At 53.4% G+C, this 24,484-nt stretch overlaps 2 protein-coding genes across 2 annotated transcripts in view; both read right to left on the bottom strand.

Annotated features, from left to right (window-relative positions):
- Positions 1-24,484, bottom strand: part of LOC144481803 (ADP-ribose glycohydrolase MACROD1-like) — a 1,226,842-nt gene that overhangs the window by 989,773 nt on the left and 212,585 nt on the right. The gene's annotated exons all lie outside the window — the stretch shown is intronic.
- The window catches only part of LOC144481813 (uncharacterized), a 77,251-nt gene continuing 59,416 nt past the window's right edge, over positions 6,650-24,484 (bottom strand). The window contains exons 5-12 of the mRNA XM_078200966.1: positions 12,520-13,028; positions 12,327-12,464; positions 11,879-12,216; positions 10,950-11,036; positions 9,025-9,584; positions 7,989-8,173; positions 7,192-7,274; positions 6,650-7,024 (exon numbers count right to left, since the gene is read on the bottom strand). Coding sequence (XP_078057092.1) covers positions 6,788-7,024; positions 7,192-7,274; positions 7,989-8,173; positions 9,025-9,584; positions 10,950-11,036; positions 11,879-12,216; positions 12,327-12,464; positions 12,520-13,028 — 2,137 coding nt within the window. The 3' untranslated portion in view covers positions 6,650-6,787. The remainder of the gene's footprint in view (positions 7,025-7,191; positions 7,275-7,988; positions 8,174-9,024; positions 9,585-10,949; positions 11,037-11,878; positions 12,217-12,326; positions 12,465-12,519; positions 13,029-24,484) is intronic.

Raw genomic sequence — 24,484 nt, 5'->3', positions numbered from 1 at the left:
ATGGTCTAGTTTGGACCAGGGAGCGGTGCGGGCTTGGAGGGCCGAAGGGCCTGTTCCTGTGCTGTATTGTTCTTTGTTCTATCTTTGGACTGTGGGAGGAAACCGGAGCACCCGGAGGAAACCCACGCAGACACAGGAAGAATGTGCAAACTCCACACAGACAGTGACCCAAGCCGGGAATCGAACCCAGGTCCCTGGAGCTGTGAAGCAGCAGTGCTAACCACCGTGCCGCCCCATTCCCTTATTTAAGTTTAAAACACTCGTCCAAGACCCACTCTTCTCCCTTTCAAAATGGACATTAGGTTCAGTGATATTGTGGTCGCTTGGGGTGTCTTTACTCTGAGGCTGTTATTTAATCCTGTCATATTACCCAATACCGATCCAATATAAGCTGCTCTCTGGCCTCAGAATGTGCTACTCTAAGAAACTATCTCAAAAGCATTCCATTGGCATCCATTACTTCCTTATGTCAGCTCCCATCTGACTTCTACTGCCAATACTGCAATCAGAAACTCCCATCATTGTGAGAATCCCAATCCCTCTCAGTCGAAGGAGCATTGAGAAATGCCTGGATCATTCTGAACTGAATGGTGTAGGCAAACACACAGAGCTAGCCCAGACCCATGACAATCCCAATGTTTGTTGACGTATATGATGAAGGTGATCATAGAATCATGCAGCGCAGAAGAGGCCCTTTGGCCCACTGAGTCTGCACCGACATATTCGGAACTCCCACCTAATTCCATCTGCCAACGCTTGGCCCAGAGATGATTTATTGTTGTCACGTGTACTGGGATACAGTGAAAAGTATTGTTTCTTGCGCGCTGTACAGACAAAGCATACCGTTCATAGAGAAGGAAAGGAAAAAAAAAATGGAAAAAAAACCCACCAGCATCTCCACATCAAATTTTTGCCCCTCAGTCCTGACCGGCAACTGCGAATGCCCTCCAGGGTCAACTTCTAAAGGAGCACGGGAAGTCGTTCACCCTCATGACCCCCTCCTCGGCACCCCTCCCTCTTCAAGGCCGAGTGGGATACCTCGTATCCAATCTCACATTACGTCCAAGACTGGTGTTGCACTTGAGGAACAGGAGGAGGCCATTCAACCCCTCGAGCCCGCTCCGTCATTCAGTAAGATCGTGGCTGACCTGTGGCCTAATTCCACTGCCCCTGCCCTAGGCCCATATCCCTTGATATCCCCCCCCCCGCTCAATAAAAATGTCTATCGCGAGACTTAAACTAAACAGCACCCACTGCCGTTTCAGGAAGAGAGTTTCGAAACCTCTCTGCTTGTGGAAGTGTTTTCTAACATCTCTCCTGAATGGCTTGGTCCTAATTTTTCAGATGGTGGCTCCTGGTTCTAGAGCCTTCAACCCAGTGGGAACAGTCCATCTTTATCCGCCCCTGCCCTTCCCTATAAAGCAGAAGGCACAACGCGTCTGCGTCAACCGCCTCGCTTGGCAGCGCACTCCAGGCCCCCACCACACTCTGTGTAAAAAACTTCCCCCGCACATCTCCACTAAACCTTTCCCGTCTTATCTTGAACTTCCAAGGGGGCACTAGTTCAAGGTAAGGGGGGAAAGACATTCTGAAAGACGTGCGGGTTAAGTGCATTGACCCGAACAGGCGCCGGAGTGTGGTGACGAGGGGAATTTCACAGTAACTTCATTGCAGTGTTAATGTAAGCCTTACTTCATAGAAATCATAGAAACCCTACAGTGCCGAAGGAGGCCATTCGGCCCATCGAGTCTGCACCGACCACAATCCCACCCAGGCCCTACCCCCACATATTTACCCACCAATCCCTCTAACCTACACATTTTAGGATTCTAAGGGGCAATTTTTAACCTGGCCAATCAACCTAACCCGCACATCTTTGGACTGTGGGAGGAAACCGGAGCACCCGGAGGAAACCCACGCAGACACGAGGAGAATGTGCAAACTCCACACAGACAGTGACCCGAGCCAGGAATCGAACGCGGGACCCTGGAGCTGTGACTCGTCCAAGACTTCTGACTAATAAATAAACTTTAACTTTTAAGGTTCAGTGGAGATGTGTGGAGGAAGTTTTTTACACAGAGGGTGATGGGGGTCTGGAATGCGCTGCTAAGTGAGGCGGTTGAGGCAGATACATTAGCCGCATTTAAGACTTATTTAAGTTAAAGTTTATTTATTAGTCACAAGTAAGGCTAACATTAACACTGCAATGAAGTTACCATGAAATTCCCCGAGCCGCCACACACCGGCGCCTGTTCGGGTCAATGCACCCTAACCAGCACGTCTTTCAGACTGTGGGAGGAAACCGGAGCACCCGGAGGAAACCCACGCAAACACGGGGGGGGAGAACGTTGTGGTAAACCCCTGTTATCTGTGGTGGTTAACCACTGTGGTTAGTATTTCTCAGTACCTGTATATGTGGCACATCCCTGTCGGTTCCGCCCAAGACTCCTCCCCCTGGTCTGGGTATAAAGGCGGTGGCTCCTCCCCCTTTGCTCTCAGTACAGACCAGATCTCCGGCGGGGATGGCTCCAAGCTCTTGCCAATAAAAGCCTATTTGTCTTGCTCACAACTAGTCTCGGCTCGATTGATAGTGCATCAAACGTGCAGACTCCGCACAGAACATTGACCCAAGCCGGGAATCGAACCCGGGTCCCTGGCGCTGTGAGGCCACAGTGTGGAGGTGCCGGCGTTGGACTGGAGTAAGCACAGTAAGAAGTCTCGCAATACCAGCTTAAAGTCCAACACTTCGACCCTGGTGTTGTGAGACTTCTTAGAATCATAGAAACCCTACAGTGCAGAAACAGGCCATTCGGCCCATCGAGTCCGCACCGACCAGAATCCCACCCAGGCCCTACTCCCATATCCCTACACATTTACCCGCTAATCCCTCTAACCTACGCATTTCAGGACACTAAGGGGCAATTTTTAGCATGGCCAATCAACCTAACCCACGCATCTTTGGACTGTGGGAGGAGACCGGAGCACCCGGAGGAAACCCACGCAGCCACGAGAAGAATGTGCAAACTCCACACAGACAGTGACCCGAGCCGGGAATCGAACCCGGGTCCCTGGAGCTGTGAAGCAGCAGTGCTAACCACTGTGCTACCGTGCCGCCCTTGCTGTGAGGCAACAGTGCTAACCACCGTGCCGCACCGCCCCCCCCCCTTTTTTTTCGGATCTGGATAGACACATGAATGGACGGGGAATAGAGGGATGCAAGCGGTTGGTCTGGATAGGACAAGGCGATCGGCGCAGGCTTGGAGGGCCGAAGGGCCTGCTCCTGTGCTGTCCTGTCCTCTGTTCCTTGCAACGCTAAAGCACATCGCTGCCACTCAGTGGCAGCCGGGCCAACAATTTCTTTAAACGTCGGCCCTTCAGCTGGAATAACTAATCGCCGATCAGTTAACTCCTCACAAATAATTGGTCCCTTGTTAACATTCCAATACTGCAATGCTTAAAAGCCTGAATATACTCCTTTTAATGCGAGCAACAGATTTATGCTGTTTACAGATTAATGTCATGGATTCAATACTACGAGGTCAACTGCACTTTTTCCTTCCTGAATTAAATTATAACCCTATTATTTTGCAGGGTTTAATAGAACCATAGAAAATTACAGCTCAGAAACAGGCCTTTTGGCCCTTCTTGTCTGTGCCGAACCATTTTTTGCCTAGTCCCACTGACCTGCACTTGGACCATATCCCTCCACACCTCTCTCATCCATGAACCCGTCCAAGTTTTTCTTAAATGTTAAAAGTGACCCCGCATTTACCAATTTATCCGGCAGCTCATTCCACACTCCCACCACTCTCTGTGTGAAGAAGCCCCCCCTAATATTCCCTTTAAACTTTTCTCCTTTCGCCCTTAACCCATGCCCTCTGGGTTTTTTTCTCCCCTAGCCTCAGCGGAAAAAGCCTGCTTGCATTCGCTCTATCTATACCCATCAAAATCTTATACACCTCTATCAAATCTCCCCTCAATCTTCTACGCTCCAGGGAATAAAGTCCCAACCTTTTGGCGGCACGGTAGCACAGTGGTTAGCACTGCTGCTTCACAGCTCCAGGGTCCCGGGTTCGATTCCCGGCTCGGGTCACTGTCTGTGTGGAGTTTGCACATTCTCCTCGTGTCTGCGTGGGTTTCCTCCGGGTGCTCCGGTTTCCTCCCACAGTCCAAAGATGTGCGGGTTAGGTTGATTGGCCAGGTTAAAAATTGCCCCTTAGAGTCCTGTGATGCGTAGGTTAGTGGGATTAGCGGGTAAATATGTGGGGGTCGGGCCTGGGTGGGATTGTGGTCGGTGCAGACTCGATGGGCCGAATGGCCTCCTTCTGCACTGTAGGGTTTCTATGATTTCTATGATTATTCAATCTCTCTCTGTAACTCAGCTTCTCAAGTCCCGGCAACATCCTTGTGAACCTTCTCTGCACTCTTTCAACCTTATTTACATCCTTCCTGTAACTAGGTGACCAAAACTGTACACAATACTCCAAATTCGGCCTCACCAATGCCTTACATAACCTTACCATAACACTCCAGCTTTTATGCAAGCATTTTGTTTTTGGATAAATAAATGATCCGCTTGGCTGCGTGGTAACGGATTGCACTGGCCAGACCCTCCTTCACACCAACACCCTGTCCTGGTCCCTCCACATCAGCTGCAAATGTTGACAGCTGATATAAGGTCAAGCCTTAAGGTCTCGCTGTTTCCCTTTCATTCCCCTTAAAGTGTGAGGTCACTTAGATCTATATATTTTATGATTGAAATGTGTCCAGGGCCCAGCTAATGACTTTCCATCATAAGTGAAAGATTTACAGCTCCCCCCGACCTTCCCCGGATCAATAAATGCTGAAATGTGCGCAGGAGATCCAAGCATATAATTCTTCCCCGGCCCCATCCGTTATTTCATTACTGTTGAAAAAAAAGCTGCAGTGTTACTGCTGTGGCGATATTTATTTATCCAACAGTGGCTGATGTTAATTTTACTGCCCTGATGGTTTGATTCCATAAGTCATGACAGCAGGGTGGAAAACTATCGGCCGAATAATGGACATCTGGGCGCGATTACAAGCTTGTAATCGGGCCAAACATTTCGGGTGACATCACCATCCCAGAATCGAAGGATTTTTTTTTCTTCCCCTGACGACTTCACAGTGCGTTTATAATCTGTCAATTCTCTGCCTCCCTCTGTGAGAGCCGTTGTTGAGGTAGGAAGGGTCGGGAGCTTCAGGTTTTTAGGTGTCTAGATCACTAACAACCTGTCCTGGGCCCCCTCCACACCAACACCCTGTCCTGGTCCCTTCACACCAACAACCTGTCCTGGTCCCCTCCACACCAACAACCTGTCCTGGTCCCCTTCACACCAACACCCTGTCCTGGTCCCCTCCACACCAACAACCTGTCCTGGTCCCCTTCACACCAACAACCTGTCCTGGTCCCCTTCACACCAACAACTGGTCCCGGTCCCCTCCACACCAACAACCTGTCCTGGTCCCTCCCACACCAACAACCTGTCCTGGTCCCTCCCACACCAACAACCTGTCCTGGTCCCTCCCACACCAACAACCTGTCCTGGTCCCTCCACACCAACAACCTGTCCTGGTCCCCTTCACACCAACAACCTGTCCTGGTCCCCTTCACACCAACAACCTGTCCTGGTCCCTCCACACCAACAACCTGTCCTGGTCCCTCCACACCAACAACCTGTCCTGGTCCCCTTCACACCAACACCCTGTCCTGGTCCCCCCCACACCAACAACCTGTCCTGGTCCCCTCCACACCGTAAGAAGTTTAACAACACCAGGTTAAAGTCCAACAGGTTTATTTGGTAGCAAAAGCCACACAAGCTTTCGAGGCTCTGAGCCCCTTCTTCAGGTGAGTGGGAATTCTGTTCACAAACAGAACTTATAAGACACAGACTCAATTTACATGAATAATGGTTGGAATGCGAATACTTACAACTAATCCAGTCTTTAAGAAACAAAACAATGGGAGTGGAGAGAGCATCAAGACAGGCTAAAAAGATGTGTATTGTCTCCAGACAAGACAGCCAGTGAAACAGCGGTCACGGGCATTCGGCCTCTGATATTCGGGTAAGCGTTCTCCAAGGCGGCCTTCGCGACACACGACAGCGCAGAGTCGCGGAGCAGAAACTGATAGCCAGGTTCCGCACACACAAGGACGGCCTCAACCGGGATATTGGGTTTATGTCACACTATTTCACATAAATATTTCTGCTTTTTTCCTCCTGAGTCTTTATCATGCGATCCTAGAATCAGAATTTATGTCACACTATTTGTAACTCCCACAGTTGCGTGGACCTGCAGAGTTTCACTGGCTGTCTTGTCTGGAGACAATACACATCTTTTTAGCCTGTCTTGATGCTCTCTCCACTCCCATTGTTTTGTTTCTTAAAGACTGGATTAGTTGTAAGTATTCGCATTCCAACCATTATTCATGTAAATTGAGTCTGTGTCTTATAAGTTCTGTTTGTGAACAGAATTCCCACTCACCTGAAGAAGGGGCTCAGAGCCTCGAAAGCTTGTGTGGCTTTTGCTACCAAATAAACCTGTTGGACTTTAACCTGGTGTTGTTAAACTTCTTACTGTGTTTACCCCAGTCCAACGCCGGCATCTCCACATCATGACCCCCTCCACACCAACAACCTGTCCTGGTCCCTCCCACACCAACAACCTGTCCTGGTCCCTCCCACACCAACAACCTGTCCTGGTCCCCTCCACACCAACAACCTGTCCTGGTCCCCTCCACACCAACAACCTGTCCTGGTCCCCTTCACACCAACAACCTGTCCTGGTCCCCTTCACACCAACAACCTGTCCTGGTCCCCCCCACACCAACAACCTGTCCTGGTCCCCCCCACACCAACAACCTGTCCTGGTCCCCCCCACACCAACACCCTGTCCTGGTCCCCTCCACACCAACAACCTGTCCTGGTCCCCCCCACACCAACAACCTGTCCTGGTCCCCTTCACACCAACAACCTGTCCTGGTCCCCCCCACACCAACAACCTGTCCTGGTCCCTCCCACACCAACAACCTGTCCTGGTCCCCCCCACACCAACAACCTGTCCTGGTCCCCCCCACACCAACAACCTGTCCTGGTCCCCTTCACACCAACAACCTGTCCTGGTCCCTCCACACCTACAACCTGTCCTGGTCCCCTTCACACCAACAACCTGTCCTGGTCCCTCCACACCAACAACCTGTCCTGGTCCCTCCCACACCAACAACCTGTCCTGGTCCCCTTCACACCAACAACCTGTCCCGGTCCCTCCACACCAACAACCTGTCCTGGTCCCTCCACACCAACAACCTGTCCTGGTCCCTCCCACACCAACAACCTGTCCTGGTCCCTCCCACACCAACAACCTGTCCTGGTCCCCTTCACACCAACACCCTGTCCTGGTCCCCTTCACACCAACAACCTGTCCTGGTCCCTCCACACCAACACCCTGTCCTGGTCCCCCCACACCAACAACCTGTCCTGGTCCCCCCACACCAACAACCTGTCCTGGTCCCTCCACACCAACAACCTGTCCTGGTCCCTCCACACCAACAACCTGTCCTGGTCCCTCCACACCAACAACCTGTCCCGGTCCCCTCCACACCAACAACCTGTCCTGGTCCCCTCCCACACCAACACCCTGTCCTGGTCCCTCCCACACCTACAACCTGTCCTGGTCCCCCCACACCAACACCCTGTCCTGGTCCCCCCACACCAACAACCTGTCCTGGTCCCCCCACACCAACAACCTGTCCTGGTCCCTCCACACCAACAACCTGTCCTGGTCCCTTCACACCAACAACCTGTCCTGGTCCCTCCCACACCAACACCCTGTCCTGGTCCCCCCCACACCAACAACCTGTCCTGGTCCCTCCACACCAACAACCTGTCCTGGTCCCTCCCACACCAACACCCTGTCCTGGTCCCCCCCACACCAACAACCTGTCCTGGTCCCTCCACACCAACAACCTGTCCCGGTCCCCCCCACACCAACAACCTGTCCTGGTCCCTCCACACCAACAACCTGTCCTGGTCCCTTCACACCAACAACCTGTCCTGGTCCCTCCACACCAACAACCTGTCCTGGTCCCTCCACACCAACAACCTGTCCTGGTCCCTCCCACACCAACACCCTGTCCTGGTCCCCCCCACACCTACACCCTGTCCTGGTCCCCCCCACACCAACAACCTGTCCTGGTCCCTCCCACACCAACACCCTGTCCTGGTCCCCCCCACACCAACAACCTGTCCTGGTCCCTTCACACCAACAACCTGTCCTGGTCCCTTCACACCAACAACCTGTCCTGGTCCCTCCACACCAACAACCTGTCCTGGTCCCTCCCACACCAACAACCTGTCCTGGTCCCTCCACACCAACACCCTGTCCTGGTCCCCTTCACACCAACAACCTGTCCTGGTCCCTCCACACCAACACCCTGTCCTGGTCCCCCCACACCAACAACCTGTCCTGGTCCCTCCACACCAACAACCTGTCCTGGTCCCTCCCACACCAACAACCTGTCCTGGTCCCTCCACACCAACAACCTGTCCTGGTCCCTCCACACCAACAACCTGTCCTGGTCCCTCCACACCAACAACCTGTCCCGGTCCCCTCCACACCAACAACCTGTCCTGGTCCCCTCCCACACCAACACCCTGTCCTGGTCCCTCCCACACCTACAACCTGTCCTGGTCCCCCCACACCAACACCCTGTCCTGGTCCCCCCACACCAACAACCTGTCCTGGTCCCCCCACACCAACAACCTGTCCTGGTCCCCCCACACCAACAACCTGTCCTGGTCCCTCCACACCAACAACCTGTCCTGGTCCCCTCCACACCAACACCCTGTCCTGGTCCCTCCACACCAACAACCTGTCCTGGTCCCCTCCACACCAACAACCTGTCCTGGTCCCTTCACACCAACAACCTGTCCTGGTCCCCTCCACACCAACAACCTGTCCTGGTCCCTCCACACCAACAACCTGTCCTGGTCCCCCCCACACCAACAACCTGTCCTGGTCCCTCCACACCAACAACCTGTCCTGGTCCCTCCACACCAACACCCTGTCCTGGTCCCTCCACACCAACAACCTGTCCTGGTCCCCCCCACACCAACAACCTGTCCTGGTCCCTCCACACCAACACCCTGTCCTGGTCCCCTCCACACCAACAACCTGTCCTGGTCCCCTCCACACCAACAACCTGTCCTGGTCCCCTTCACACCAACAACCTGTCCTGGTCCCTTCACACCAACAACCTGTCCTGGTCCCCTCCACACCAACACCCTGTCCTGGTCCCTCCCACACCAACAACCTGTCCTGGTCCCTTCACACCTACAACCTGTCCTGGTCCCCCCCACACCAACACCCTGTCCTGGTCCCTCCCACACCAACAACCTGTCCTGGTCCCTCCCACACCAACACCCTGTCCTGGTCCCTCCCACACCAACAACCTGTCCTGGTCCCTCCCACACCAACACCCTGTCCTGGTCCCTCCCACACCAACAACCTGTCCTGGTCCCCCCCACACCAACAACCTGTCCTGGTCCCTCCACACCAACAACCTGTCCTGGTCCCTCCACACCAACAACCTGTCCTGGTCCCTTCACACCAACAACCTGTCCTGGTCCCTCCACACCAACACCCTGTCCTGGTCCCTTCACACCAACAACCTGTCCTGGTCCCCCCCACACCAACAACCTGTCCTGGTCCCTCCACACCAACAACCTGTCCTGGTCCCTCCACACCAACAACCTGTCCTGGTCCCTCCCACACCAACACCCTGTCCTGGTCCCTTCACACCAACAACCTGTCCTGGTCCCTTCACACCAACAACCTGTCCTGGTCCCTCCACACCAACAACCTGTCCTGGTCCCTCCCACACCAACAACCTGTCCTGGTCCCTCCACACCAACAACCTGTCCTGGTCCCTTCACACCAACAACCTGTCCTGGTCCCCCCCACACCAACAACCTGTCCTGGTCCCTCCACACCAACAACCTGTCCTGGTCCCTTCACACCAACAACCTGTCCTGGTCCCTCCACACCAACACCCTGTCCTGGTCCCTTCACACCAACAACCTGTCCTGGTCCCTCCACACCAACAACCTGTCCTGGTCCCCTCCACACCAACAACCTGTCCTGGTCCCCCCACACCAACACCCTGTCCTGGTCCCTCCACACCAACAACCTGTCCCGGTCCCCTTCACACCAACAACCTGTCCTGGTCCCTCCACACCAACAACCTGTCCTGGTCCCTTCACACCAACAACCTGTCCTGGTCCCTCCACACCAACACCCTGTCCTGGTCCCCTCCACACCAACAACCTGTCCTGGTCCCTTCACACCAACAACCTGTCCTGGTCCCTCCACACCAACAACCTGTCCTGGTCCCTCCACACCAACAACCTGTCCTGGTCCCTCCACACCAACAACCTGTCCTGGTCCCTCCACACCAACAACCTGTCCTGGTCCCCTTCACACCAACAACCTGTCCTGGTCCCTTCACACCAACAACCTGTCCTGGTCCCTCCCACACCAACAACCTGTCCTGGTCCCTCCACACCAACAACCTGTCCCGGTCCCTTCACACCAACAACCTGTCCTGGTCCCTTCACACCAACAACCTGTCCTGGTCCCTCCACACCAACAACCTGTCCTGGTCCCTCCACACCAACACCCTGTCCTGGTCCCTCCACACCAACAACCTGTCCTGGTCCCCTCCACACCAACAACCTGTCCTGGTCCCCTTCACACCAACAACCTGTCCTGGTCCCCCCCACACCAACAACCTGTCCTGGTCCCCTTCACACCAACACCCTGTCCTGGTCCCCCCCACACCAACACCCTGTCCTGGTCCCTCCACACCAACAACCTGTCCTGGTCCCCTCCACACCAACAACCTGTCCTGGTCCCTCCACACCAACAACCTGTCCTGGTCCCCCCCACACCAACAACCTGTCCTGGTCCCTCCACACCAACACCCTGTCCTGGTCCCTCCACACCAACACCCTGTCCTGGTCCCCTCCACACCAACAACCTGTCCTGGTCCCCTCCACACCAACAACCTGTCCTGGTCCCCTTCACACCAACAACCTGTCCTGGTCCCCCCACACCAACAACCTGTCCTGGTCCCCCCCACACCAACAACCTGTCCTGGTCCCTCCACACCAACACCCTGTCCTGGTCCCTCCACACCAACAACCTGTCCTGGTCCCCCCCACACCAACAACCTGTCCTGGTCCCCTCCACACCAACAACCTGTCCTGGTCCCCTTCACACCAACAACCTGTCCTGGTCCCTCCCACACCTACAACCTGTCCTGGTCCCCCCCACACCAACAACCTGTCCTGGTCCCCTTCACACCAACAACCTGTCCTGGTCCCTCCCACACCTACAACCTGTCCTGGTCCCCCCCACACCAACAACCTGTCCTGGTCCCTCCCACACCTACAACCTGTCCTGGTCCCCCCCACACCAACAACCTGTCCTGGTCCCTCCACACCAACACCCTGTCCTGGTCCCCTTCACACCAACAACCTGTCCTGGTCCCTCCACACCAACACCCTGTCCTGGTCCCCCCACACCAACAACCTGTCCTGGTCCCCCCACACCAACACCCTGTCCTGGTCCCCTTCACACCAACAACCTGTCCTGGTCCCTCCACACCAACACCCTGTCCTGGTCCCCCCACACCAACAACCTGTCCTGGTCCCTCCACACCAACACCCTGTCCTGGTCCCCCCACACCAACAACCTGTCCTGGTCCCCCCACACCAACACCCTGTCCTGGTCCCCTTCACACCAACAACCTGTCCTGGTCCCTCCACACCAACACCCTGTCCTGGTCCCCCCACACCAACAACCTGTCCTGGTCCCCCCACACCAACAACCTGTCCTGGTCCCCTCCACACCAACAACCTGTCCTGGTCCCCTCCACACCAACACCCTGTCCTGGTCCCCCCACACCAACAACCTGTCCTGGTCCCCCCACACCAACAACCTGTCCTGGTCCCTCCACACCAACAACCTGTCCTGGTCCCCTCCACACCAACACCCTGTCCTGGTCCCTCCCACACCAACAACCTGTCCTGGTCCCTTCACACCAACACCCTGTCCTGGTCCCTCCCACACCAACACCCTGTCCTGGTCCCTCCCACACCAACAACCTGTCCTGGTCCCTCCCACACCAACACCCTGTCCTGGTCCCTCCCACACCAACAACCTGTCCTGGTCCCCCCCACACCAACAACCTGTCCTGGTCCCTCCACACCAACACCCTGTCCTGGTCCCTTCACACCAACAACCTGTCCTGGTCCCTCCACACCAACAACCTGTCCTGGTCCCTCCCACACCAACAACCTGTCCTGGTCCCTCCACACCAACACCCTGTCCTGGTCCCCCCCACACCAACACCCTGTCCTGGTCCCTCCCACACCAACAACCTGTCCTGGTCCCTCCACACCAACACCCTGTCCTGGTCCCCCCCACACCAACAACCTGTCCTGGTCCCTCCCACACCAACAACCTGTCCTGGTCCCTCCCACACCAACACCCTGTCCTGGTCCCCCCCACACCAACAACCTGTCCTGGTCCCCCCCACACCAACACCCTGTCCTGGTCCCTCCACACCAACAACCTGTCCTGGTCCCTCCACACCAACAACCTGTCCTGGTCCCCCCCACACCAACAACCTGTCCTGGTCCCTCCCACACCAACAACCTGTCCTGGTCCCTCCACACCAACACCCTGTCCTGGTCCCTCCCACACCAACAACCTGTCCTGGTCCCTCCCACACCAACAACCTGTCCTGGTCCCTCCCACACCAACAACCTGTCCTGGTCCCTCCACACCAACACCCTGTCCTGGTCCCCCCACACCAACAACCTGTCCTGGTCCCTCCCACACCAACAACCTGTCCTGGTCCCTTCACACCAACAACCTGTCCTGGTCCCCCCCACACCAACAACCTGTCCTGGTCCCTCCACACCAACACCCTGTCCTGGTCCCTTCACACCAACAACCTGTCCTGGTCCCTCCACACCAACAACCTGTCCTGGTCCCTCCACACCAACACCCTGTCCTGGTCCCTCCACACCAACAACCTGTCCTGGTCCCCTTCACACCAACAACCTGTCCTGGTCCCTCCACACCAACACCCTGTCCTGGTCCCTCCCACACCAACAACCTGTCCTGGTCCCTCCACACCAACAACCTGTCCTGGTCCCTCCCACACCAACAACCTGTCCTGGTCCCTCCACACCAACAACCTGTCCTGGTCCCTCCACACCAACAACCTGTCCTGGTCCCTCCACACCAACAACCTGTCCTGGTCCCTCCACACCAACAACCTGTCCTGGTCCCCTCCACACCAACAACCTGTCCTGGTCCCCTTCACACCAACAACCTGTCCTGGTCCCCCCCACACCAACAACCTGTCCTGGTCCCCCCACACCAACAACCTGTCCTGGTCCCCCCCACACCAACAACCTGTCCTGGTCCCTCCACACCAACACCCTGTCCTGGTCCCTTCACACCAACAACCTGTCCTGGTCCCTTCACACCAACAACCTGTCCTGGTCCCTCCACACCAACAACCTGTCCTGGTCCCTCCACACCAACAACCTGTCCTGGTCCCCTCCACACCAACAACCTGTCCTGGTCCCCTTCACACCAACAACCTGTCCTGGTCCCTCCACACCAACAACCTGTCCTGGTCCCTCCCACACCAACAACCTGTCCTGGTCCCCTTCACACCAACAACCTGTCCTGGTCCCTCCACACCAACACCCTGTCCTGGTCCCTCCACACCAACAACCTGTCCTGGTCCCCTCCACACCAACAACCTGTCCTGGTCCCCTTCACACCAACAACCTGTCCTGGTCCCCCCACACCAACAACCTGTCCTGGTCCCCCCACACCAACAACCTGTCCTGGTCCCCCCCACACCAACAACCTGTCCTGGTCCCTCCACACCAACACCCTGTCCTGGTCCCTTCACACCAACAACCTGTCCTGGTCCCTTCACACCAACAACCTGTCCTGGTCCCTCCACACCAACAACCTGTCCTGGTCCCTCCACACCAACAACCTGTCCTGGTCCCCTCCACACCAACAACCTGTCCTGGTCCCCTTCACACCAACAACCTGTCCTGGTCCCTCCACACCAACAACCTCTCCTGGTCCCCCCCACACCAACAACCTGTCCTGGTCCCCTTCACACCAACAACCTGTCCTGGTCCCTCCACACCAACAACCTCTCCTGGTCCCCCCCACACCAACAACCTGTCCTGGTCCCTCCACACCAACAACCTGTCCTGGTCCCTTCACACCAACAACCTGTCCTGGTCCCTCCACACCAACAACCTGTCCTGGTCCCTTCACACCAACAACCTGTCCTGGTCCCTCCACACCAACAACCTGTCCTGGTCCCTTCACACCAACAACCTGTCCTGGTCCCTCCCACACCAACAACCTGTCCTGGTCCCTTCACACCAACAACCTGTCCTGGTCCCTTCACACCAACAACCTGTCCTGGTCCCTCCACACCAACAACCTGTCCTGGTCCCTTCACACCAACAACCTGTCCTGGTCCCTCCACACCAACAACCTGTCCTGGTCCCTTCACACCAACAACCTGTCCTGGTCCCCTCCACACCAACAACCTGTCCTGGTCCCTCCACACCAACAACCTGTCCTGGTCCCTTCACACCAACAACCTGTCCTGGTCCCCCCACACCAACAACCTGTCCTGGTCCCCTTCACACCAACAACCTGTCCTGGTCCCCTTCACACCAACAACCTGTCCTGGTCCCCTTCACACCAACAACCTCTCCTGGTCCCTCCACACCAACAACCTGGTTAGAGGGATTAGTGGGTAAATATGTAGGGATAAGGGAGTAGGGCCTGGGTGGGATTGTGGTCGGTGCAGACTCGATGGGCCAAATGGCCTCTTTCTGCACTGTAGGGTTTCTATGTGATAACAATAAATCAAATCAAAATTAGTCACCCTCTGGGCACCTCGTGCAGTGGCAGCACGGTGGAGGGACACGGGTTCGATTCCCGGCTTGGGTCACTGTCTGTGCGGAGTTTGCACGTTCCCCCCCCCCCGGTGTCTGCGTGGGTTTCCTCCGGGTGCTCCCGGTTTCCTCCCACAGTCTGAAAGACGTGCTGGTTAGGGTGCATTGACCCGAACAGGCGCTGGAGTGTGGGGAATTTCACAGTAACCTCATTGCGGAGTTAATGTAAGCCTTACTTGTGACACTAATAAATAAACTTTAAACTTTAGCACCAGAGAGACGGAAGAAAAACGGCTTTATTAAATTCTCACTGAAAATGTCAAACAGGGCGAGCGAAAGATTAGAAGAGTGTGCGGAAAATGTGTTGCTGCCTTTCTTTGGAGTTGTGAGTTACGAGCCCTTCATAAAAAGCTGCAATCCCGCCTTTATCAGTGCAATATATCAGGATTTATAATTAAACGCGTGAGACTTGCTCATTTGTGTCTATTTCATCATGAGAAACATTTGCTTTTTTTTTGGCGAGGAGTTAATAACGAGGTCACGGACTGCAGGAGCCGTGCAACAGGCAGGAATTTAATTCATATATCTGTTCAGCAAGGTAGTTAATTTAAAACTCATCAATTCTAATTTGCTATGCAGTTATGCTCCCATGTCAAACAAGGTGGACATGCGCACAGAAAAAAAACCACACAGATTTAATGCGCCGGGAAAAAAAATAAATTGCTCGCGGTTGGAGGAAACGAATTTTAGGCAGCTTAGTTTGAGTATTGTTTTGGGGATCAGGCCTCAAAAAAGGAATGCTGCACTTTCACAATCTGAAGTCATTATTTCTGTAGGAGGCGCATCTCGAGTCTCCAGTACAAACCCTGAAGGCTTATTTGTGACACTACAGCGGATCACATCGCGCCGTGTTGAGATGATGAAAAGGAATATTTGTAATAACACACTAAAATTAGATTGCTGTGGCAAATAACGCTGTGACAATCTGAGCAGCTGAGGTACAAAGGATAATGTTTCACCAGATCAGGTGAAGGAAATTGCTTCTTGTGTTCTATTTTTCTCCCCCCCCCCCACCCCATAGAACCATAGAAAATTACAGCTCAGAAACAGGCCTTTTGGCCCTTCTTGTCTGTGCCGAACCATTTTATGCCTAGTCCCACTGACCTGCACTTGGACCATATCCCTCCACACCCCTCTCATCCATGAACCCGTCCAAGTTTTTCTTAAATGTTAAAAGTGACCCCTTTTCCGTTCATGCCAGAAAAATGTTCGCAATAACACGCAGGCAAGGGAACATCCCAGGAAACAGCGGCTTCTGATTCGGCTTTCACAGAATCCCCGCAGGGCGGAAAGGGGGCTATTCGACCCATTGAGCCTGCACCCACAACTATCCCATCCAGTCCCTGTCCGACCCATTGAGCCTGCACTATCCACAATCCCACCCAGTCCCTGTCCACATTATCATAGAATCCCTGCAGTGAAGAAGGGGGCCGTTCGGCCCATCGAGTCTGCACCCACAACTATCCCACCCAGTCACTGTCCACATTATCATTGAATCATAGAATCCCTGCAGTGCAGAAGGAGGCCATTCGACCCATCGAGTCTGCACCCACAACTATCCCATCCAGGCCCTGTCCACATTATCATAGAATCCCTGCAGTGCGGAAGAAGGCCATTCGGCCCATCGTGTCTGCACCAACCGCAATCTCACCCAGGCCCTGTCGCCTTAACACAACGCATTTACCCTAATAATACCTACTCGTTTACAAAAGTTAAAGTTTATTTATTAGTCACAAGTAAGGCTCATATTAACACTGCAATGACGTTACTGTGAAATTCCCCGAGTCGCCACACTCGGGCGCCTGTTCGGGTCAATGCACCCTAACATGGTCAATCCACCTAACCTGCACATCTTTAGACCCTAAGGGGCAATTTAGCATGGCCAATCCCCCTAACCTGCACATCTTTGGACACTAAGGGGCAATTTAGCATGGTCAATCCACCTAACCTGCAAATCTTTAGACCCTAAGGGGCAATTTAACATGGCCAATCCACCTAACCAGCACATCTTTGGACACTAAGGGGCAATTTAGCATGGCCAATCCACCTAACCTGCACATCTCTGGACTGTGGGAGGAAACCGGAGCACCCGGAGGAAACCCACGCAGACACGGGGGAGAACGTGCAAACTCCACACAGACAGTGACCCAAGGTCGGAATTGAACCCAGGCCCTGGCGCTGTGAGGCAGCAGTGCTAACCCACTGTGCCACTGTGCTTTTGCAGAGAACATCGAAATTAGAACACAAAAATAAGCCATTTGCCCAGCTGGTTCACGCCAGTATTTCTACTCCACCTGAGTCTCTTCTCCCCAGTTACTTCATAGAATCATAGAATCCCTACAGTGCAGAAGGAGGCCATTCAGCCCATCGAGTCTGCACCATCCACAATCCCACCCAGGCCCTATCCCCGTAACCCCGTGCATTTACCCTGGCTAATCCCCCTGACATGAAAGGTGAATTTAGCACGGCCAATCCACCTAATCTGCACACCTTTGGACTATGGGAGGAAAGATGTCCACAGATGTGCGAGTTAGGTTGACTGGCCATGTTAAATTGACCCTAGTGTCAGGGGATTACTAGGGTAAATATGTGGGATGACAGGGAATAAGGCCTGGGTGGGATTGTGGTCGGTGCAAGACTTGATGGACCAAATGGCCTCCTTCTGTACTGCAGGGATTCTATGAAACCGGAGCACCCGGAGGAAACCCACGCAGACACGGGGAGAATATGCAGACTCCGCACAGACAGTGACCCAAACCGGGAATCGAACCCGGGTCCCTGGCGCTGTGAGGCAGCAGTGCTAACCACTGTACCACAGTGCCGCCCACAGTTTCGCCTACGTTTTCAGGAGGCCAAGGAAATTTGATATGTCCGCCATGACTCTCACCAACTTTTACAGATGCACCATAGAAAGCATTCTTTCTGGTTGTATCACAGCTTGGTATGGGGCTCCTGCTCTGCCCAAGACCGCAAGGAACTACAAAAGGGTCGTGAACGTAGCCCAATCCATCACGCAAACCAGCCTCCCATCCATTGACTCTGTCTACACTTCCCGCTGCCTTGGGGGAAAAGCAGCCAGCATAATTAAGGTTCCCACGCACCCCGGACATTCTCTCTTCCACCTTCTTCCGTCGGGAAAAAGATACAAAAGTCTGAGGTCACGTATCGACCGACTCAAGAACAGCTTCTTCCCTGCTGCTGTCAGACTTTTGAATGGACCTACCTCGCGTTAAGTTGACCTTTCTCTACACCCTAGCTGTGACTGTAACACTACATCCTGCACTCTCTCCTTTCCTTCTCTATGAACGGTATGCTTTGTCTGTATAGCGCGCAAGGAACAATACTTTTCACTGTACATTAAGACATGTGACAATAATAAATCAAATCAAATCCCTAGCTATGACTGTAACACTACATTCTGCACTCTCTCCTTTCCTTCTCTGTGAAGGGTATGCTTTGTCTGCACAGCGCGCAAGAAACAATACTTAAAGTTTATTTATTAGTCACAAGTAAGGCTTACATTAACACTGCAATGAAGTTGCTGTGAAATTCCCCAATACTTTTCACTGTATACGAATGCATGTGACAATAATAAATCAAATCAAATCAAAATCAACCCAGCTGGCACGGATATAAAGGTGAGAAGCAGCTCCAGGCGAAACTTGCTTTTAAACGGTGAACTGTAGATATTTGATTAAACTTTGCTCCGTCCTTACCAGACAGACTTGGAACCGGGGAGGGGTGTGGGGAGCAGAGGTTTGGTGGGCGGGAATGGATAGGAGTGCAGCAGAGGGCAACCAGAAAGGAGAGGCGCGTGGCAGAGATGGGGAGCTGGAGTAGGTGGTGGGATCAGTGTATGTTGTTGACAATAATAAGTCAAATCAAATCAAATAACTAGGTTTTACGCCACCATTACCAAATCAAACACCGCAGGAGGGAAAAAAGCAAATTACGTGGCGTCACGGTGGCACAGTGGGTTAGCACTGCTGCCTCACAGCGCCAGGGACCCCGGGTTCGATTCCCGGCTTGGGTCACTGTCTGTGCGGAGTCTGCACCTTCTCCCCCCCCCCGTGTCTGCGTGGGTTTCCTCCGGGTGCTCCGGTTTCCTCCCACAGTCCGTAAGACGTGCTGGGGTTACGGGTTCACTGACCCGAACAGGCGCCCGGGAGTGTGTGGGCGACTGGGGGATTTTCCACAGTAACTTCATTGCAGTGTTAATGTAAACCTACTTGTGGCACTAATCAACAAACAAACTAAAAAGATTACTGCGGAATGCTGGAATCTGATCGCAAAAACCGAAGATGCTGGAATATCTCAGCAGGTGTGAGGAAGAGTGTGCACCCTGACTCGAAACGCTGGCTCCGTTCGCTCTCCACGGTCGGAGGACTTGAGACATAAAATGAGGAAACGCCGGGAACATTCGGTGCTGGGAACAGGCAAGGCCACACCTTGCGTGCTTCAGGGCAGCTCTGATGGTGGGCCTGCCCCTGACATACGAACAGGCCACTTCTCTCCAGAATCATAGATTCCCTACAGTGCAGAAGGAGGCCATTCGGCCCATCGAGCCTGCACCGACCGCTGTTAGAATGTAACCGGCGGCAACTTGGCATTGGATGTAATGTGGCCAATGGGAACAAGCTGTAAGGGTCAGCTGACCCAGTAAACCATGGAACCAATGACATAGTGATGTAATAGTCAGCTGACCAGCTGATTCACTATAAATAAGGAACTATGTGGAATTGTCGAGAGCTTGGAGTGGTCCGGGGCGAGGCCCCAAGTTTGGAGTAATGAAGTTTCTTTGAATTATAAGTTAGAGTAAGTTTTGTTGTAGTTTCATTGGCTGCATTTTGAAGAGTTCCTTCTGAAGCAACCACAATCCCACCCAGGCCCTATCACCATAACCCCATGCATTTACTCTGCTCGTCCCCCTGACAACCCCATGCATTTACCCTGCTAGTCCCCCTGACAACCCCATGCATTTACCCTGGCTAGTCCCCCTGGCAACCCCATGCATTTACCCTGGCTAGTCCCCCTGACAACCCCATGCATTTACCCTGCTAGTCCCCCTGACACTAAGGGGTAATTTAGCATGGCCAATCCACCTAACCTGCACATCTTTGGACACTAAGTCCAAAGATGTGCGGGTTAGGTTGAGTGGCCATGCTACAAATGCCCCTTAGTGTCCTGAGATGCGTAGGTTAGAGGGATTAGTGGGTAAAATATGTAGGGATATGGGGGTAGGGCCCGGGTGGGATTGTGGTCGGTGCAGACTCGATGGGCCGAATGGCCTCTTTCTGTGCTGTAGGGTTTCTATCATTCTATCAAGGGGCAATTTACCATGGCTTATCCACCTAACCTGCACATCTTTGGACACTAAGGGGCAATTTAGCATAGCCAATCTACCTAACCAGCACATCTTTGGACACTAAGGGGCAATTTAGCACGGCCAATCCACCTAACCTGCACATCTGTGGACACTAAGGGACAATTTAGCATAGCCAATGCACCTAACCTGCACATCTTTGGACACTAAGGGGCAATTTAGCATGGCCAATCCACCTAACCTGCACATCTTTGGACACTAAGGGGCAATTTAGCACGGCCAATTCACCTAACCCGCACATCTTTGGACACTAAGGGGCAATTTAGCACGGCCAATTCACCTAACCCGCACATCTTTGGACACTAAGGGGCAATTTAGCATGGCCAATCCACCTAACCTGCACATCTTTGGACACTAAGGGGCAATTTAGCATAGCCAATCCACCTAACCTGCACATCTTTGGACACTAAGGGGCAATTTAGCACGGCCAATTCACCTAACCCGCACATCTTTGGACACTAAGGGGCAATTTAGCATGGCCAATCCACCTAACCTGCACATCTTTGGACACTAAGGGGCAATTTAGCACAACCAATCGACCTAACCTGCACATCTTTGGACACTAAGGGGCAATTTAGCACAGCCAATCGACCTAACCCGTACATCTTTCGGACCATGGGAGGAAACCAGAGCACTCGGAGGAAACCCACGCAGACACGGCGGGGGGAGAACGTGCAGACTCCGCGCAGACAAGTGACCCAAGCCGGGAATCGGACCTGAGTCCCTGGCGAGTGCGAGGCAGCAACGCTAACCCACGGTGCCACCGGGCCGCCCCCAACTCTGCTTCCAGCGTTTTCTGTTTGTGTTTCTCTTGGTGTGGTGGTGGTTCGGAGGGGCGGGGGGGTGGAGGGAAAGAGCGAGAGAGGGAGCTACGAATATGAGAGAATCAGTAATAAGTGCAGTTGGGAATTTCAGGAGAAACTTTTTAGCATCTGCTGGGTTTTGTTTGCTGACTATTTTTACATTTGGAAGGTTGTCTTGTTTCTCAGTGCGCTGCAAGGTGGGGCTGTGAGCGCACAAAGCAAGCGACATGAAAAGCACATACGACACGTGGATTAGGGGGAGGTCTGTGAGCAATCTCTGGATGTATTGGAGGGCCGAAGGGCCTGTTTCCTGTGCCGTACTGTTCTTTGTATCATCACCGCAGCTCACTCTCTTATCCTCAGCAGATCGATGCAGCGACAAGTACTTATCGGATTAGTTACATTTATTAACCGTGCATATAATCTATTTCTTAATGTCCTTGGTTTATCCCGAAGTTTAGGTTTAGGAGAAAACAACTCACTTGGTGGCAATTATCTTTTGAGAACATTGTGCCTCCACAACATGCTGCCCGTCCCATCATCTTTACCAAGTATGTTAACCGTTCGCCCTTGTCAAAATCCGCCGCATTTCACACAGCCAATTGGAGTCTGAAGGCATGTCACTTTGGAAGGAGGAATGGAGGCATAGACTATTTTCTAAATTGGGAAGATGCTTAGGAAGTCAGAAACACAAAGGTAGTCCTTGTTCAAGATTCTCTGAAGGTTAACGTACAGGTTCAGTCGGCAGTTAGGAAGGCAAATGCAATGTTAGCATTCATGTCGAGAGGGCTAGAATACAAGAGCAGGGATGTACTTCTGAGGCTGTATAAGGCTCTGGTCAGACCCCATTTGGAGTATTGTGAGCAGTTCTGGGCCCCCCTATCCAAGGAAGGATGTGCTGGCCTTGGAAAGGGTCCGGAGGAGGTTCACAAGAATGATCCCTGGAATGAAGAGCTTGTCGTATGAGGAACGGTTGAGGACTCTGGGTCTGTACTCGTTGGTAGTTTAGAAGGATGAGGGGGGGGATCTTTTTGAAACTCACAGGATACTGCGAGGCCTGGATAGAGTGGACGTGGAGAGGATGTTTCCACTGGTAGGAAAGACTAGAACCAGAGGGCACAACCTCAGGCTAAAGGGACGATCCTTTAAAACAGAGATGAGGAGGAATTTCTTCAGCCAGAGAGTGGTGAATCTGTGGAACTCTTTGCCGCAGAAGGCTGTGGAGGCCGGGTCATTGAGTGTCTTTAAGACAGAGATAGATAGGTTCTTGATTAATAAGGGGCTCAGAGGTTACGGGGAAAAGGCAGGAGAATGGGGATGAGAAAAATATCAGCCACGATTGAATGGCGGAGCAGACTCGATGGGCCGAGTGGCCTCATTCTGCTCCGATGGTCTTATGGTCTAATCAATTTGATTCATTCCGAATGTAAGACTGATGAGAAAGTAGACCAGCCACATCCAATTATTAAATTGGAATGATTTATTTATTAAAGCACCTCCAATGGCACGACTTGGTGTGGAGCCGTGCTGACCAGGGAGCTGTTTAGATTCCATCGTCAATCTGTACCAAATTATCTGGCTGAATGCTCCAATCATCGTCTTTCCCTGAGGCTGGTAAGTGAGAACATAAAAGAGCAAGAGTTCTCATTTCTAATCACCATCTAATGCAAGTACAGCTTCACGGACATTAGGTGCGGAAAGTATTAGCTCAGCTCTACGGAGGTCGTGGCGCAGTGGTATTGTCACTGAACTGGTGTTCCAGAGAACCAGGGTAATGCTCTGGGGGGCCCAGGGGGTTCATTTCCCACCACGGCAGATGTTGAAGTCTGAGTTGAACAAAAAGAAATCTGGAATTAAACGTCCACTGACGACCATGAAACCATTGCCGATCGTTGTGAAAACCCACCTGGTTCACTAATGGAAGGGAAAGCTGCCACCCTGACCCAGTCTGGCCTGTCGGGGCGGCACGGTGGCACAGTGGTTAGTGCTGCTGCCTCACAGGCGCCAGGGACCCGGGTTCGATTCCCGGCTCGGGTCACTGTCTGTGCGGAGTCTGCACGTTCTCCCCCCGTGTCTGCGTGAGTTTCCTCCGGTTTCCTCCCACAGTCCGAAAGACGTGCTGGTTAGGGTGCTAAATTCTCCCTCAGTGTAACCCGAACAGGAGTGTGGCGACTGGGGGATTTTCACAGTAACTTCATTGCAGTGTTGATGTAAGCCTTACTTGTGGGTTAGCACTGCTGTCTCACAGCGCCAGGGACCCGGGTTCGATTCCCGGCTTGGGGTCACTGTCTGTGCGGAGTCTGCACGTTCTCCCCGTATCGGCGTGGGTTTCCTCCGGGTGCTCCGGTTTCCTCCCACAGTCCAAAGATGTGCGGGTTAGGTTGATTGGACATGCTAAAGTGTCCCGGGATGTGATAGGTTAGAGGGATTGGCAGGGTAACTAAGCAGGGATAGGGCCTGGGTGGGATTGGTGCCGCTGCAGACTCGATGGGCCAAATGGCCTCCTTCTGCACTGTAGGGATTCTATGATTCTTGTGACACTAATAAATAAACTGTAAACTTTATACACGTGACTCCAGACCCACAGCAATGTGGTTGACTCTCAACTGCCCTTCAAGGGCAATTATGGATGGGCAATAAATGCTGGCCCAGCCAGCAATGCACCCATCCCATGGAAGGATATTTTTAAAACTTGCTGACCACACCACCTCCCAAGCCCAGCCTCCCTGCCCCCTCCCGCCACAGTTCCGGCTGAACAGCCTGATAGAGTTCACTGTCTGCATATCCTCGCAGCGGGAATCAGTGTCGTACGACCATAAGACATAGGAGCAGAATTAGGCCACTCGGCCCATCGAGTCTGCTCCGCCATTCAATCATTTCGCCATAGAACGCCATAGAAACCCTACAGTGCAGAAAGAGGCCATTCGGCCCATCGAGTCTGCACCGACCACAATCCCACCCAGGCCCTCTCCCCACATATTTACCCACTAATCCCTCTAACCTACACATCCCGGGACACTAAGGGGCAATTTAGCATTGCCAATTAACTTAACCCGAACATCTTTGGACTGTGGGAGGAAACCAGAGCACCCGGAGGAAACCCACGCAGACACGAGGAGAACGTGCAAACTCCACACAGACAGTGACCCAAGCTAGGAATCGAACTCGGGTCCCTGGAGCTGTGAAGCAGCAGTGCTAAC

The sequence above is a fragment of the Mustelus asterias genome, chromosome 33 (genome assembly GCF_964213995.1).
Source record: "Mustelus asterias chromosome 33, sMusAst1.hap1.1, whole genome shotgun sequence".
Classification (NCBI taxonomy): domain Eukaryota; kingdom Metazoa; phylum Chordata; class Chondrichthyes; order Carcharhiniformes; family Triakidae; genus Mustelus; species Mustelus asterias.
Note: the sequence above shows the minus strand (reverse complement) of the source record. Positions and strands in the feature narration are given on the sequence as shown.